At 37.5% G+C, this 15651-nt stretch overlaps 1 protein-coding gene across 2 annotated transcripts in view; it reads right to left on the reverse strand.

Annotated features, from left to right (window-relative positions):
• Positions 1–12755: 12755 nt before the first annotated feature.
• The window catches only part of CPPED1 (calcineurin like phosphoesterase domain containing 1), a 55367-nt gene continuing 52471 nt past the window's right edge, over positions 12756–15651 (reverse strand). For both annotated transcript variants that reach the window (XM_064520359.1, XM_064520358.1), the window contains exon 4: positions 12756–15376. In XM_064520359.1, the coding sequence (XP_064376429.1) occupies positions 15144–15376 (233 nt within the window). In that variant the 3' untranslated portion in view covers positions 12756–15143. The remainder of the gene's footprint in view (positions 15377–15651) is intronic.

A 15651-nucleotide genomic window follows, 5' to 3' on the forward strand; every position in this document is an offset into this window, starting at 1 on the left:
CTTGAGTGAATTAGTTGTTACCTTAAAATTCATAATATGATTATTTGAGGAATATCAGCTTCAATCTGAAGTGAATTAGTGTTACTCTTTGTGTAAGACACTATGAATAATTTATTCAGCAATTTATCCAAAATATGTTACAAAATGTGTTCAATAACATATTCATATAGCATTTGATTGGTCATAGTTCAGAGCAGTAATATCCTAATTTATAAGTAGGCTAAAGAAATAAAATCACATCCACATATGCTGGTTGCTGCTAAATATTAGGTATTAAATTTTCCCAGTACCTTTGGTACTTTTACACAGCGCTTGGTGAAATTTAATGTCCAGGAGCCGAGATGATGACAAGCTGACGTTTCTGAGTACAGCTCTTCCAAACAGTTTGATACAAGGTCAAGTAATCAAATTAAGTTATCTTGGAGGATTACTAAGATTTTAAGACTCCTTTGATGTCACTTAGAAAGTGGCTAACAATTACAACACATCAAAATGTTTTCGAATAGTATTTCTGAAGGCTTTTAAAATCTTAATTTGAGTGAAACTTGGCCCTACTTTGCAAAGGCTGTAAGACTATTCAAACTCATAAGGCCTTTTTATTAAAAAGCTTTCCTTGATAAATGGTTATTTTTATCAAGACTTCTAAATGTGTTAGAATGCAATACTCACATGTCTTATTTAGTACTCATCACTGAAATATGGGCTACTCGGGGCTGAGGTGATTAAAAACACACTTGAACACTCAGTAGTACATTACTTGATGTTCTGGTACTAGTTTTCAGGGGAAGTTCAGTCAAGGAAGGTTCAGTCTTTGAAAAAAATTGACTAGTCTGTCCTTTCTTCCTCCTTCCCTAAGTGGCTGAACACAAAGAGCTGGATGAAAAATTCCACAGACTGGTTCTGTCTAATTTAAAATAATTCTGTTGAATCTAAGTTGACACTACTCTGTCTGAATTCATAGAGTGAGAACCTCCTGGAAACTCCTGTTCCCTCTGTAATCCTTCCGTATCTGTTACTGTAAAGAATCCTAAACACAGCTGGAGGCCCCTTTAAGTTCCTGCAGTGGAAACAGTGGACATAATTTAGTTTTCTTGTAACATTAAAGTAATGCATCAAAAATGAGCATAAACATTGAAGAAAAGGTTGTCTGAGCTCCCAGCTGAGAAGTAAATGGTACTGATGGATGTGCTCAATACTTTTTAGCTTTTTATCCTGTTAAGAAATACAGATCTCACATGTGTTTTTTCTCTTTTACCTTGATGATTTTTGCTAACTGAGAGACTAAACAATGAAGCAGACTTTTTTTTTTCTTTTCCCCTCCCCTGGCAAACACTGTCACGCATTTTTTTAAAAGAAAATACATGGTTATGATTTGTTTAGGTGAACCCTTTCTTGTGGCCTTGTATCAGGCTGCTCCAGTATTCTACAGAGAAGATGGCTCATGTATAATGCCATAGCTGAGGTGACTGGTCAGTGAGTATTGTGTATTTTCTACAAATACACGCATCCCTGTACTACTAATATAGAACCTTCTTGCAAAGTAATATTTCTACAGCTTGCCATTAACATTGATATAAGGAGGAAAAAGAGGTAAACACCTGAGAAAAAAGATATAAAAGAGTGTATTGAGACACCTCAGAAACAGTTATGTGAGATCAAAGTAAGTTGCAGCAATTCATCTTCTGCTTGTTAAATGTATATAAAGAACTTTAAAAGGCAATTGCCATCTTTTCTCTCAGCCTATAAGCCTGTAAGTTCAAAAGGTAAGAACCAGACCTTGTCATTAATTAATTCTTACATTAAAGATGTTGTATACTTAATGACACTTCCAGAACTGTGTTTTTCCTCGTTGGTGTACAACTCTAGGTATCTTCTCAAGGTTTCACAATAAGAAGAGATTTAATTCTCTTAAATTACATTAAATTAAAGATGCCTTATTCATTAAAATGAAAATTTGATCATATTTGCCAAAACATTCCCTTTAAATTTTTATTATTTCATAATAAACAGTCATATTCAGCAAGTCTGTGATGTGTTAGAAGTATATCATACCTGTGTACTAACTTTACTATTATGAGTGAACTGTGGCATATTGTTTCTTGTATTACACCAACAAATTTTGAGTACTGCCACCAAGCACCAGTTTGATCTCTGTGTCATTATCAGACGTTGCTTAAGAAAATTCATTCAGAGTTAATTGGAGGAATAATTAAATATCCTTTGTGTATTGAGAGTTGAAGCCTGTGAGTCTAGAGTGAAGTAAGAAGACACTAGTGAGCTGTGTGGAAGATCGGTTAGAATCTGCCCTGTATCCACAACATGAAGGTTTGCACTGAATGTGTGCTTGAAGATCTGTTTTTGCTCAGGTATGAGGCAGTAAATGAAGAGAGCCAGTGGAGAATTAGAGAAGTAATTAGTAGTAAGGCAAAGGATTAGCTTCCTAGGAGAAATTAGAATTATTGTGTTGTAAATAGACAGTTTTCCACTAAAGACATACTTGGCTTGAGTAATCAATTAATCCTGCTAAAGGAACAGACCAGCTCGGATACTGGCTGGTAACTTTGTCTGGAAAAATGAAGTCAACTTCTATCTTCTACATTACAGTCACGTTTAACTGAGCTTTGATTATAGATCCAGATTCTGAATCTCTGACAAATCTCTGAGTCTGTCTTGACTGTCTTCTCTGGTTTACGGCTGGCTGCAATTTTCTGTATGTGCTAGGGCTCTGTCAGGCTATGTCCTAATTTCAGAACAACATCTTCACTATGTTTCAGTCCCCAAGGGCAGCATCTACACCAGATTTAATTAAAACTGGGAATGCTAATCGGCAGGTCTTCGTGTAACTGTGAGATTTCTAAGACCTTGACTGCAGTCTCTGTCCCAAAGTTAAGTGGCTTTTGTCTTCTAAGGTTGTGGGAAACATCAAAATAACGCTTCTGTACAAAAAATCCCAAAGCCTGCAGGGCCAGCTTTCCTTACAACTGAAACTTCCAAATGATGGTAAGTTCATATTGTCCCTGCGTGTCTGAATACCTATGTATGGGGGTCGCATAGTCATATTCCTTAAAAAATATCTTTCCTACAGTTGCAAAACAGAATAGCAGCAAGACTTAATCCTGATGAATATGTGTAAGGAAGATAAAAAGGACCTTGAATAATTTAATGTCATTCTTTGCAATTAATTTAGACCACGTCTGTGTAGCATAGCAGATATCAGTCTCCCTGAGGTGCTGGGACTGTGATTATCCAGATTGCCCTAACCAGGGCATATCCAGTACCCTTATGGCCTGAGCAACTGGATTTCTTTCCTAGAGTGTGTGTTATGAAAGGACGGGGGAAATTGAGGCATACTCAAAAGCTAGGAAGTGGTTAAATGTCCTGAAGCATAGCAGTTGCAACCAATATTTGAGGTCAGCAAGGGGAAAAATAAAATTATTACTTTACTGCTTAAAAAAGGGGAGAGAAGAAGAAGGAGAGGACTGGAAACAGTAAGCCATAAATGTGAATGCTTAAATTTGCATTGCTGTAATGTTGTCTAAGAGTACAGAAATTTCATGGGTTATATTTTACTTCTACAGGAAGTTTTGTGTTTATATTTAATTTCTAGGAACCCAAGGGCAAAGCAAAGCAATTAAAATGTTGAAGACTTAAACTTCAGAGGCTTCAAGTAAAATACCTTTAGCTGATTAGTGGTACAATGCATACTTAATGAGAAATAATTTAGGATTGCATTATTTCTTAGGAGGATAAGGAGAGGCCTTAGATGCTGAATTGATAATAGAGGGCTTAGAAATAATCTAACACTATAAGCTTTTCTGGAAAAATCAGGAAACTTCTGTATGGCCTAATGCACAGGTAGAACAGCAGTGAAACAAATAATTTTGTAAAAACTCTTTCAATAAAAAGGTTATTGCTAGGTGAATTTAAACGTGGCCCCGTCACTCTTATGATCTGTTTAGAATCTTCCCTTTGATATGTATCCATGTTTCTCTATTTTTGTCGAATTGTTAGTTTCTCTTGAAGTTGATTTTAGTGCAAACTAATTTATATAAAAAGTGCAGGCAGTAAAATTTAGAATTAATTTTAAATGACCCACATTGAAAATACTACCTCCTGTATTTATCAACAGCAAACAAAATTCTATTGAAAACAAGGGTGAGAAATACCATTTACCAAGTATTTCTTTTCAGTTATCCTATTGTGGCAGTGTTCCAAATGAAGGGAATAAGGAGCATCCTTTGGTTGGGAAGGTTGGAGGCATTTATGTTTCTAAATCAATTGAATTTTGAATATGCATTTATTGTCTGGGTTAAATTGCTACACAATGAAAATGAATGCTGTTCTCTAAACAATAATCAGCCTATTTCAGCTTTCAAATTGGGTCACAGTAACAGACAGGGTTCTCTGTTCTTTCTCTCTTTTTCCGTGCTGTCTTGAAAAAGTGATTGAAAATCTAATCATTACTGGGATGAAGCAGTCTACTGAGAAAAAGTCATTTTTAGTGCAGGATAGATCTCTTCCTTACCACCATTTCTGGTGGTATTGCAAAACTCCTTGAAGGACAATGTAAAAATCTGCATCCTGAAGAAAGTATGCTTAAAAAGGGTATAGTGGAATACATGGAACTGTAAGGAGGTATTCTGCTGTGGTTTGAACATAGTGAACACCAGGGTGGTTGGGGAACCTACCTGTATGATATGTGCAATATTAACCAGTATTCATGTAGTTGTTACAGTGAAAATTGTTTTATCTTGAAAATTGCCTCCGCTTGCTGTGAGGATCCATGTTTGACAAATGGCATAGAGCAGATCTGGCCACTCACCACCAGAGAGCTAGTCAGATAGCCTGCTGGAGCAGCCTCTGCACCTGAAGAGTGTTGCTCAGAAGGGGATGGTGCCAACTTTCAGATGGAGGAAGGTAGCCGGTAGCAGGTAACAGCTCAGTTTCATCTGCTCCCGTTGTCCATATGTTCTTTGCCAGGTCTTGCAGTTCACAGCCTGCTGGATGGAAGCTGACTCCACAAGGTAAGAGCTCAAGCCCTGGCCTGTTGGCTTCTACGCTAATCTTACTGATTCTTGCTCATCGTATCTTACACTTAGTGTATAAATATGAAATAAGCCCACAGGCACGGAAGGCTTGAAAGGAGACGGTGGTAGAGAAAGAGAGGAGGAAAAAAAAGGAGATTTCCAGATAGTGTATAGTGTACGTGTTTAGTATTTGTATCAGCTCCTATCCTGCTCCTCTTGTGGTGGGAAGCTGGAATGAGACCCGGTGGTAATGGGGACTCCTCTCTTCAGCTTGGGAAAATTGGAGGAAGAAGAGGAGAAGGGAGCAGATATACCAGGGAAGTCTTCCTATCACATGCATCTCTGTTCATGTCTCTCACATATGGCAGAGTGGGTGTGATTTAGTTGCTAGACCAACGAAGGGTAGGTGATTCAGGGGAAGTTGAGAGTTGCAAGAGTAGCATTCTTGATAAATTCCAATCAGAGTGTTCACAGTGAGGAACCTGGGATATTTTTAGTCAGTTGTTACGCTGATCAGAATGGATTAAGCGCATGGTGCTCCAGATTTCTGTGCAAACTCTGACAGTACACATATGTGCATGTGTCCCTGTCGTGTGCTTCTTACGGATAGAGCTACTGCTACAGTCTCCACATAGGTGATGTTCTGGGAAAAGGTATGTTTGTGTACAGGCGGAAGGAAGTGCTTTTGTCCCGAAGACATGCCAAGCCATGTCACAGTGCTGAGGTGGTTTATACTCCAGAGACAGGAAACATACCAGGCCCAGTAACAAGTTTTTGGATGCTTATTAGATTATCGTCTTGAGTATAACTGCATCTGTGACTGCACTTGAGCTTTAATTATCCTACTTTCACATAACACCATTTTCTGTCAGTACAGAGCAAGGATAAACGGCCAAGAACACCTTTGTGTTGCTGTGTAGTTCAGTTTTGTTTCAGAACATGAAATGAAAATATTAGATGTGAAAAAATATTTTTAAAGCCAAATCTGTATCTAGCCTGATTTTATTTCCCAATCTCTGGGGTGAATTTCTGTAAACAGTAGAAGGCCTGCTTCCCAAGGAGGCCTCTTCCTCTTTGGGGTATGAAGAGCTGTTCTAGAAGCTCAAGTTTTGGGCTTTCTTTTGCCTTTGATAGACCCAGGATAGCCTGGAGATGTTAGATGCAAACAAGCCTGAACCCCTAATTGTTTTGAACAGTTTACGATTCCCATCAGTAATTTGTGTTTTTTTTTTTCCCTGACACAGATGACCTAAACAACTTGAACAACCAGACTAGTTAGAGAGTTCATAGCTTGAGGTGTAGGTATGGCTTTTGGCTTATTTTGGTTTATTTTCCCATTTCTGATATGTTGATTCTTTTTAGGATGAGTTTATTTTGTTGCCTTAGCAAAAGTGTGTGTTTCCTGAGGGACAGTGAGTGGTGGAAATGGTAATACAGACTGTGGTTAATGTCGAGAACAATAGCCGGAGGAGGAGGTTAAGGTAAATACTGTAGTCACTTGAGTCAAACCTTAGCCGTTTTGGAAGGGTCATTGGTAGGTAAGGAAATGAGGCACTTTCAACATAAATAAAAAGGACCTAGTCCTTCAGAAGTGCTTTGAGGAGCAAACTGGCAAACTTGAGTGTATCACATGGAAATATATCTCCTCTGATCAAGGCGGAGGACTGTTAACAAAGGAGTGTGAGAAAAAAGCTAGCCCCTCTGCTGCCCGATTTAAAGAAAGGATGCCTTTCAGTAATTGAAGATGATACCTTTCATCAGTAGCAAATCTGCCCAGTATTTTAAATAGAAGCTTACAGTTGCATAAGCATTAATTACAGATATGCAAATTAATGCACTACATTTTTGAAACTGTTGCACGATCTTCCGCACACCTTAGCAGCTATAACATCTGCATGCAAGAGACTCTTTCTTCTTCTCTCTCTCTCTTTTTTTTTTTTTTTTTTTTTTTTTTTTAAGCGATTGTCCACACCACCTGGAGCATGGCTGCTCCCTATATTCACAGCATGTAGCCTTCATGGCCACAGTGCCTTTTTGTGAAAAGGGTTTTGGTCATTCAGAATCAGGTGCAGCCCCTTCCAGTTCCCAGTAGCATTCCTTGGCCTTCCACCGAGGAATGCAGGGTAGGAGCTAGGTGTCCATGGAGGTAGATGTTGTTCCCTCCAGGGTTAGCTTAACCTTAGATGAAGGTTAGGAGTCTTGTCTAAATGAACCATCTAGATTCTTGCAGGAGTCAGGGGAGGCACCTTCAGCAGCAGCTATTTCTCAAGCCTGCGCGGCAGTTTCAGGCTAAGATGAATTACCTGCTGGAGGTCTCACTGTTGTTCATGGAAGTAATCTAAATGACCAGACTGGAACATCCATATCCTCCTCATGGATTGTGACAATCCAAGACTTGGAATAAAGAGATAAGACTGAGTTCTGCTCACAACCAAGGCTTTGTAAAAAAAGGTAGAAGATTGATTGCTGTCTTCATGTGCTGTCTCCTGTTGTCCTACTGTAGGCCTCAGTGCATGTAGTGTGCTGGCTCTCTAACCATGTTCTTCTGTGGTAATACTATCTTTGTACCCAAATACAAGCCACTGGTTTCATAGTCAGTGTGTTGTTGACACAATGACCGCTCAGAAAGTTTCTGGATAGGCGAGTAGCCATGTGTAGGACTAGTGATCCTGGTCCATTACAGCAGTGTGGAGTACCTTTCTCTCTCTCTGTGCCTTTTCTGCATGGAAATGGGAGAGGAAGACTTGAATATACACAGATGATGCCATCAGTAGTTCATTTAAAAGGCCACATTTTATTTTTAACATTACTATACCTTTCTAAACAAGGTTTAGAAGGATTGGGCTATATAGAGAGGATGAGTGTCTGAATTGTCGGCTATTCAAAACTGACATAACAACACTATAATTTAAATAGGATGAGGCTGTAACGGGTCTCCTAGAGGAAGAATAGCTGGTTATTAGTAGAAATGTACTAAACTATCTGCATTTGACAAACTGCTAAAGGAGGAAATTACTTCTAGAAAAACAAATGAAAATGTCAATTAAAAATAAAGGAATAGCTTTCTGAGTTGGGTTTTTTTGGTTTCTTCTTAAGAGAAGCACTGAGTATGTTTTTCTTGTTGATTGAAAAGCTTTTGGTTTGTCTCTGTTGCTTTATTTCTGCTCCCCCCCGCCCCCCTTTCTGTATCTGCTGCATTGGAGTTCTATTTCATTTAGACAGAAGACTAATTTAGTGTTCTGCTCTAATGCTTCTTCTGTATTGTATGGTTTTTTCCCCCAGTTTTTACAGAGTGTCTTCCAATGAAAATATGTCCAAGAGCACTGTGGCCATGTTTATCAGACTGGAATTTCCTAACCTTCAGATGACTGAGTAACAAACAATTAATAAAACTCCTTTATGTTGGGGAGAATGGGATTAGAATTCAGTTAGGGTGCAAACTACTAGTGTGTCCTTGGCCTGTAATAATAAGAAATCATTTTAATTGATAAAACAGATAATCAAAAAACATTTCCAAAAAACCCCTCTTCTTTCATTGTTCAGGACCTCTTTGTTGTAACGCTGCTGTTAGTTGCATGAAGCAAGTACCATCTATTGTCCTTTTAAGATGCCAGTGGAACAAATTTAAACATGGTGGATGTGGAAGCTGCCATGTGTCTGCTTGCTTTCTGGGTGTATGGAGCTGTAGCAGTGGGGTCTCACATGCCTGGCCATAAAAAGATTTATTGTATTAACTCTCTTTTAGGAGCTCTCTCGTATTTGCCAAAGAAACGTGCTGCTCTGCTGGATGTTACGTATTTGGGCTGTGATTCATGGCAACCAAGACTGGCACAGTGGCAGAGGAAACTGCACAATTCCCTGATTCCTGGCTCTGCATTCCCATACCTGTCTATGATGTGATGTCTCTCTTGTGTCAGGCTAGAGTAAGAAGTTCTAGTATCTGCAGAATATTATTGAAGTGGAAATTCCCCCTTTATAATTTTGCTAATGCAAACTGATATTTCTACCACCTAAGCATGTGTTTTATTAGGTAATAGGCAATGTCAGGGTTTCTTTGGCAAGCAAGCTTTCAGGTAACTAATATATGTGTAAATGTTTCACTTACTTTAAAGGATATTACTGTGTTCAAGTGGCAGTTGAAAAGAAGGTTTAATGAGAGCATTAAAGAAAGAAGCTTATCCACAGCATTAAGATTAGCTGAAACAATGATGCATTAGTCTTCAATGGCTTGTACAATGACATACATAGACTGAGGAACTGTGAGTTTTTAAGCAGTGAAATCTTTAGTTTTTGATGCTTTGTATATTTGCTTCTGTTAGATGCATCTCAAATTTTTTGTTCTCAGAGCAGAATGAAGCCCAGCTACTTGAGGATAATATCTGGAAAACCACAGACTTGAAAATGAGTTGCTATGCTGAGGTATGAACGCAGACACTGAGTGAGAGTGGACATAGGACATTGACCCTGCAAACAGAGATGGTAGAAGAGACTTCACTTCTGTGACAGCCTATTCCCAATATGAAATGTGATCATTTTTTTACAAGGTATCAAGTGTTTATTTTCTGTCTGTAATCTCCAGAAGCTGAATATTCTAATCCTATCAAAATATTGCATCTAATTAGAACTTGCAAGATTAGGTACTGGAACCAAATGAACTAAAGGCAGGCAGTATGCAAAGTATTCAAACATTTATTCAGGATGTAATGAACTTTTTTAAAGATTTGGAAGGAGGGGGTTCTTAATTTTGTTGCTTACACTGAAACTGTCAAACCAATATTGTTAGCAAAGACCACTTTTCTAACCTTGCCTCCTGTTCATAGCTTTTCACCGCAGATCGTATTTCATTATGTAGTATTCAGTTACTTTCACAGGTTGTTCTGGTGTTCTAGTATGAATTTTCCACATTTACTTATAGTCATCAGAGGTTATCTCAGCCTTTTAGTTGCTTTCAGGAAACCAAGATGAATTGTGGTCACTTGATTCCCCCCCCCCCCCCCCCCTCGACCCTGAGCCCACAGAAATGCATGAGGACTCAGTTGCTCTCTACTTCATCAGCAGTTTGAAGTTTTAGTGGCATCTTGCTTTAAAGCTAGTCATATGCTGACAAGGAGTTATAATTATCAGCCCTGCTGGAGATACAGAAATATGTCCTGAACATCAAAAGATTGTTTTCTTAAATGATAATTAGTGTCGGCATGGGTGAATTGTTTCATAATTCAACACAGTATGAATTATTTTTCTCTACATAAACAAGATGAGGCACTGCGACCATGAGAACCTCTGCCATTTCTAATTAGTTAAGGCATCAGTATTAATTCTAAATTAGCTAATTATGCTTAGGAAAGTAAATTAATCCAAAAAACTTGACATCTATGCAGGTAAAAAAGCCCATTCACATTTTATTTTTCTAACACTTTGCTTCATACAGTAATGTTCAGTAATGCATTGTGGTTAAAGACTCTTCCCACAATTTCTTTTATATAAATGAGGCCACATTTTCATCTTAGTTATATTTGTACTTATCCTCTTTATCTAGAAACTGGCTCTAAGTTATTTTAGGGCATTTGAATTGTCATTCAAAATAAGAATTTTTTTTAAAACAATGTGAATTGCAAAGGAAGTAGACTTTATTTAGTTTCTGGATGTCTTGGATTTTAGGATGCCACAGAGTTTAAAGCGTGTGCTAATTTTGACCACACTCTTCAAACTGAGGCAGCAGCAAAATGAACAACAAGTGAAATGCTAAGCTCCCCTTGCTGTTTCTGGCTAGTGCCAGGAATTGTTATTTCACTGAAATGAGGCATGGGGTAGAAAAGCTCGCAGTACTGCTGATGGCCATTCCCTCGTGTTAGCTGTGTTCTGTTTGTCAGAATCATTACTGGGCTATGAAGTAATTGTTATGCAAGCAACTTGCTCATCACTGACATCTTAATTTTATTCCTTTTGAAAACTTGCCAGGTGAGAACCATGATAAATGTTTTGTATGTTTCAAATATAAAACTTTGAGAGTGTTTTTTTTTTCTTCCTATGAAGTTAATCACATTTGTCAGTAAGTCCTTAATAATATCCCTGGGTATTTTTGCTTTGGCATCTAATTCAGGAGAAAATAATAGAGAATAAATTACTTTGTAATGCTTACCTGTCCCCAGGTGGGACAGAAATGTAGGCCTTATGTGCATCCCAGTAACTTATGATACCATTTCTATTAATTGTACAGTAAATGCTCATAAAAGTGCTGAATTAAAAAAACAATCACTTAGAATCTACAGTGCAATGTGGTATGGGTTTTCTTACTTTCTGCTGTGATTTTTAAAAAATACTTGGTAAAAGCTTGATGCCAGTGTTTTTCATTGCTTTCTTAGTGCCAGTGAAGATTATATTCAGAACATTTAGATGTCTGTATAAACTGTTGATCTACCTATGTATTACGTTAAGTTGATCTTGTGAACTAGCTATATGAATTTGAAAGTTTAAGTTAATTTGTTGCAACCCAAATATAGTTTTTAAGTATCTGACTTTGCACTGCTACAACAGATGGCGGGTTACTACTGTTATTTGCCAAGCAACTAAAAAGGTGTGACCTGCTTACATCAGGAAAGAATTTGTAAAGAGCATGGTAAAACACAAGGATCCTTCCACCGAAGAAGGTATGGCACACATCTGTTAACAGTACTGCTATTGCTGAATGAACTTGCTGCCATCACTGCAGCTCGAGACCTCTCTCCTTAGTAAAACACACAGAAAATTAAGATTGCCTCTGCTTGCTGTGGGATTATCTTCTCTGCTTTCGCCCAGGGATACAGTAGGTCCACATCTCGCAGTGTTGTATAAAGGTGGAAGCCATCTCGAGCATTTGGCAACAAAGATAAGTGGGTGGGATGCCTGTCTGATCTCCTGTTGCCCATGATAGTTTCCTGTTTGATTGCACATCAAATACCTTCTGATTTGCATGACTAAGAACAAAAAAAATACCTGCAGTATAAGGCTAACAAGCTTAGCAGCTGCACCAGCAGGTGGGAAATACTGGAAGCCACAGTGCTACTGTTCTTTTGGAATTTGATAGTCAGAAAATCCCCATTTTTGATTAATTAAAGATTTGTCAAACTTCAGATGAAGACAAACAAGGATACTAGCACACTTGTTTTTAAACTTACCTACATAAGAGTACGTTTGCAGAAGTCAGTTTTTAGAGTGAGATCTGAATGTAAGACAGTGGGTTTTCTTTTCAGAAGGTTTTTTGCAAATCTGAAAAAAACCCACATGTGGTTGCAGAAGTAAACATGCAACAACAGTGGTGTGGTGTTTCCAGCTCACTGAAAGGGATTGGAACATGGGTGTTTGAGTTCAGCATTGTTCATGGGTGAATCTGAACTTAAACCACTATGATTTTACAGTGTATACAGTAGTTGTGAGACTGAAGGCATAGATCAATCCTTTCCCCTTTCATGAATTTTACTATTTATAAATATTGAATCAGAGCCTAGTAGTGCTAGTTGAATGCAGTGTAATGTGTAACTACACAACACTGTAGTTAGCTTCTAAAGTCCTATAGAGGAAGAGAATGCATGTACTCAAAAACAACCCCCCAATTTTGCTATCTTATAAAGCTAGCTACTAACTGAAGACAAATGCTTATTTTGTTTACTACAAACTAAAGACAAATCTGGTATTATTTTTACAAATGAATGTAACAAAGTATTCTTAGAAATCACTAAATAAAAGAAATAGTTGGGATATAAAATAACCTTTATTTTTTTTTTAATTGAACTCCAGATTTGTACTTAAGTGGTAGTTTCATGACAAAACAGCACAGAAATTCTAATGATAAAATGCCGTTTACAAAAAAAGAGAAAACTTGAAAGAATTATTTCTAAAACATGAAGTGTTCCTTATAAAACATTTCTTTTTTGTATTAGTACATCATACCTCTGAAATTATTTTTTTACAACACTATATGCAAGTACTACTAAAATCTTCATATTTGTGGACTTTCTCCTGAAGTTAAAAGTTTGACTCTCCCAGGCTTCATACATTCAGTTAAAATTCTATCCTTTAATAAACAGGCATATTAAGAAGCAGTCTATACATTTCCTACATTCTGCTTTACAATACTGTGCCAGAGCAAAGAGAACATGGCATGCTTAGATTATCTCAGCTCCCTCAGGTACTACTTCAGCCTTAAGATTTAAACTGACAGAGTTAAAAGGTTTAAGTCAGAGAGAGACTATTCTTGCCTCCGCAAAACATACAGTAGCATCAGATCCTGCAACAGACTGTTAATTAGCTGTGATTACTAAAGCTCCAGGTTACCTAAGACCAAATTTTAGAAGTACTTTGTGGCTTGAGACATCTATGCACCCAGCCAGATTTTTGAAAAAGTACTAGAAATAATGGGCGCTTAACTTTTGATGAACTGACCATTTGGTTACTTACATACCTGCCTATTTCAAAGTTCTCAGTTCCCAGATGTTTCCTTGAAAGTAAGATGCAAAACATTCAGTTAAGCAAAACCAGTTGGAGAACAAAAGCAGAATCCGTTTCTTTCCTTTTGAATCCAATGTGACCTGTGCTTAGGCAATTAGCATGGGAAGGTAGCCCACATTTGGTCCTGTCCATCTACAGGTATGGCTGTTTCCCTGTTTCAAGAAAGCAACAGTCTAAAATTTTACAGAATGAATTTTAGGATCTCACCAGCCCCACAGATAAAGGTTGAAGTGTGCTAAACCGCTGAAGTAGCTAAACCGTTGTGAGTAAAATGTAATGAAACTAATGCTTTGGCATAGTACATCACCTCTCTCGCCATACTTAAAACACCGGTAGTATCCTCTAGGGATTGGGAGGGAGGTGGTGGTGTCCGTGTGGGGTGAGTGTGGGTATGGGTGATTCATTACTTTTCTGCCCAGTCTTATTTGTGTTATTCCATCTTCAGGTTGTGAAGCTGTGCTAGCTCTACTGGTGGCTCACCTTTGACAGGTATTATAATATGTTCAGCTAAATACTTGAATGTAGAAAAGAGGTATGTGTTAATTAAATGAAGGCAGTTTTTTTGTATTTAATAGAAAACAAATCAGACATTTGCTACAGAATTAGACAGTTTGCAGCACATGAACTTAGACTTAGAATGTAATTTTTCTCTTAATCTTGTTATATTCTTTTTTAGACTTCTTCCAGTGAAGAAAATGCATCTTTTACAAGTTTTAATATTCATTGGCTATAATATTACAAGGCACTATTAAATTGCATTTAAAAATCAAAGCTTTCCATGTATCTAGAAATCAACAGTGACTACGGATGATAGTTTTCTTAGAGGATATTTTCTCGGTACAGGTATTCCAACTTTTGAAAACAGAGCAATAATATATGCTAATTGAATGGTGGTTAAATTTCAAAAGGAAAATAATTGTTCCATGTTTAATTTCTCTCAGTGGCATCTGTATTAGTGTCATTTATAGATGTTTCATAATATAAAATCAGGATATAATGAAAACCCAAGCTGTGACTTTGCAAAATGGAATGTGTTTGCTCTCTTATTGCTGCTGGCTCTGAAGAACTAAGAAAATGAGAGTATGGAAAATGGGAGAAAATATGACCTCTGTAGGCAACAAGGTCTGATCCAAAGGTTGTTAAAAGTCAGTGTGAGTCTGATGATTTCACTGAGTTTTAGATTTGTCCCTCTGGAGTAAAAACATGGCATATTGTTTGGAATGTAACAGAAATGATTAAATTTACTGATTTTAAAATGTCTTAAATATCAAATTAAAATAGACTTGAATTGCAGGGTTATCTAGAAGCAACTACTCTTATTCTTGGATATACTTCTTCTGTAATAACAAAGTCCAGGATCAGCGTGAAAAATCTTAGGACGGTCCTTTTCAAAGACACATTACCGTATTCGTTCTGTTATTTTTCCATTACTGAGAGGTCTCATTTTGTAAAGGGGAAACCCCTCAACAACTTTCTTGTTATTTAGGATTTAAACAAATAGAGAGGTGTGTTGGGCATGGTGCACAATCAGAAATCTGTATCTTCAGCATGTGGAAACTTCTGAAACTTCCCATTCGTTTAATGTGGAAAAACACCCATCAACCACTTGAGTTAAAAGGGATTTGATATAGCCTAATTTTGCTTAGCAAGCATATCCACAAGATCTTTATCTATTCCTTGGCTGCTCAGTTCATTTAAACTGTAATATCTGTGAACAATCTTTTCAGCTGTGACAACAACCACTCGAAGCCCGTGTTGATCTTCTCCCAGCTGACATCCTATTGCTGATGAAACCACCATTTCCAGTCCTCTGTAGGATCCTCCAGCATTCCTATGGTAATGTCCAGAAAACACAGCTTTAACACCTGTTAAAAAATAAAAGAAAAAAGAGTATGTATTTAGTTGGCGGTTGCAGGTTATGTATAAAATGTATTTGTAGTAAAAGACACCATTGAGGTTATACGCTAAGGCTTACACAGCTACTGAGGGTAGTACAGAAAATTCTCTAGCACGTACAGCTATAGGCGTCATGTTTACCTTCATTTACTTAATGATTCATTAAGTATGAAATCAAAAGGAAACTGATTACCTGAACTTGCATCCTAAAAAATAATTAGTAAAAGAATAACATTCTGCTCCA

The sequence above is a fragment of the Dromaius novaehollandiae genome, chromosome 14, assembly GCF_036370855.1.
Source record: "Dromaius novaehollandiae isolate bDroNov1 chromosome 14, bDroNov1.hap1, whole genome shotgun sequence".
Taxonomy (NCBI): domain Eukaryota; kingdom Metazoa; phylum Chordata; class Aves; order Casuariiformes; family Dromaiidae; genus Dromaius; species Dromaius novaehollandiae.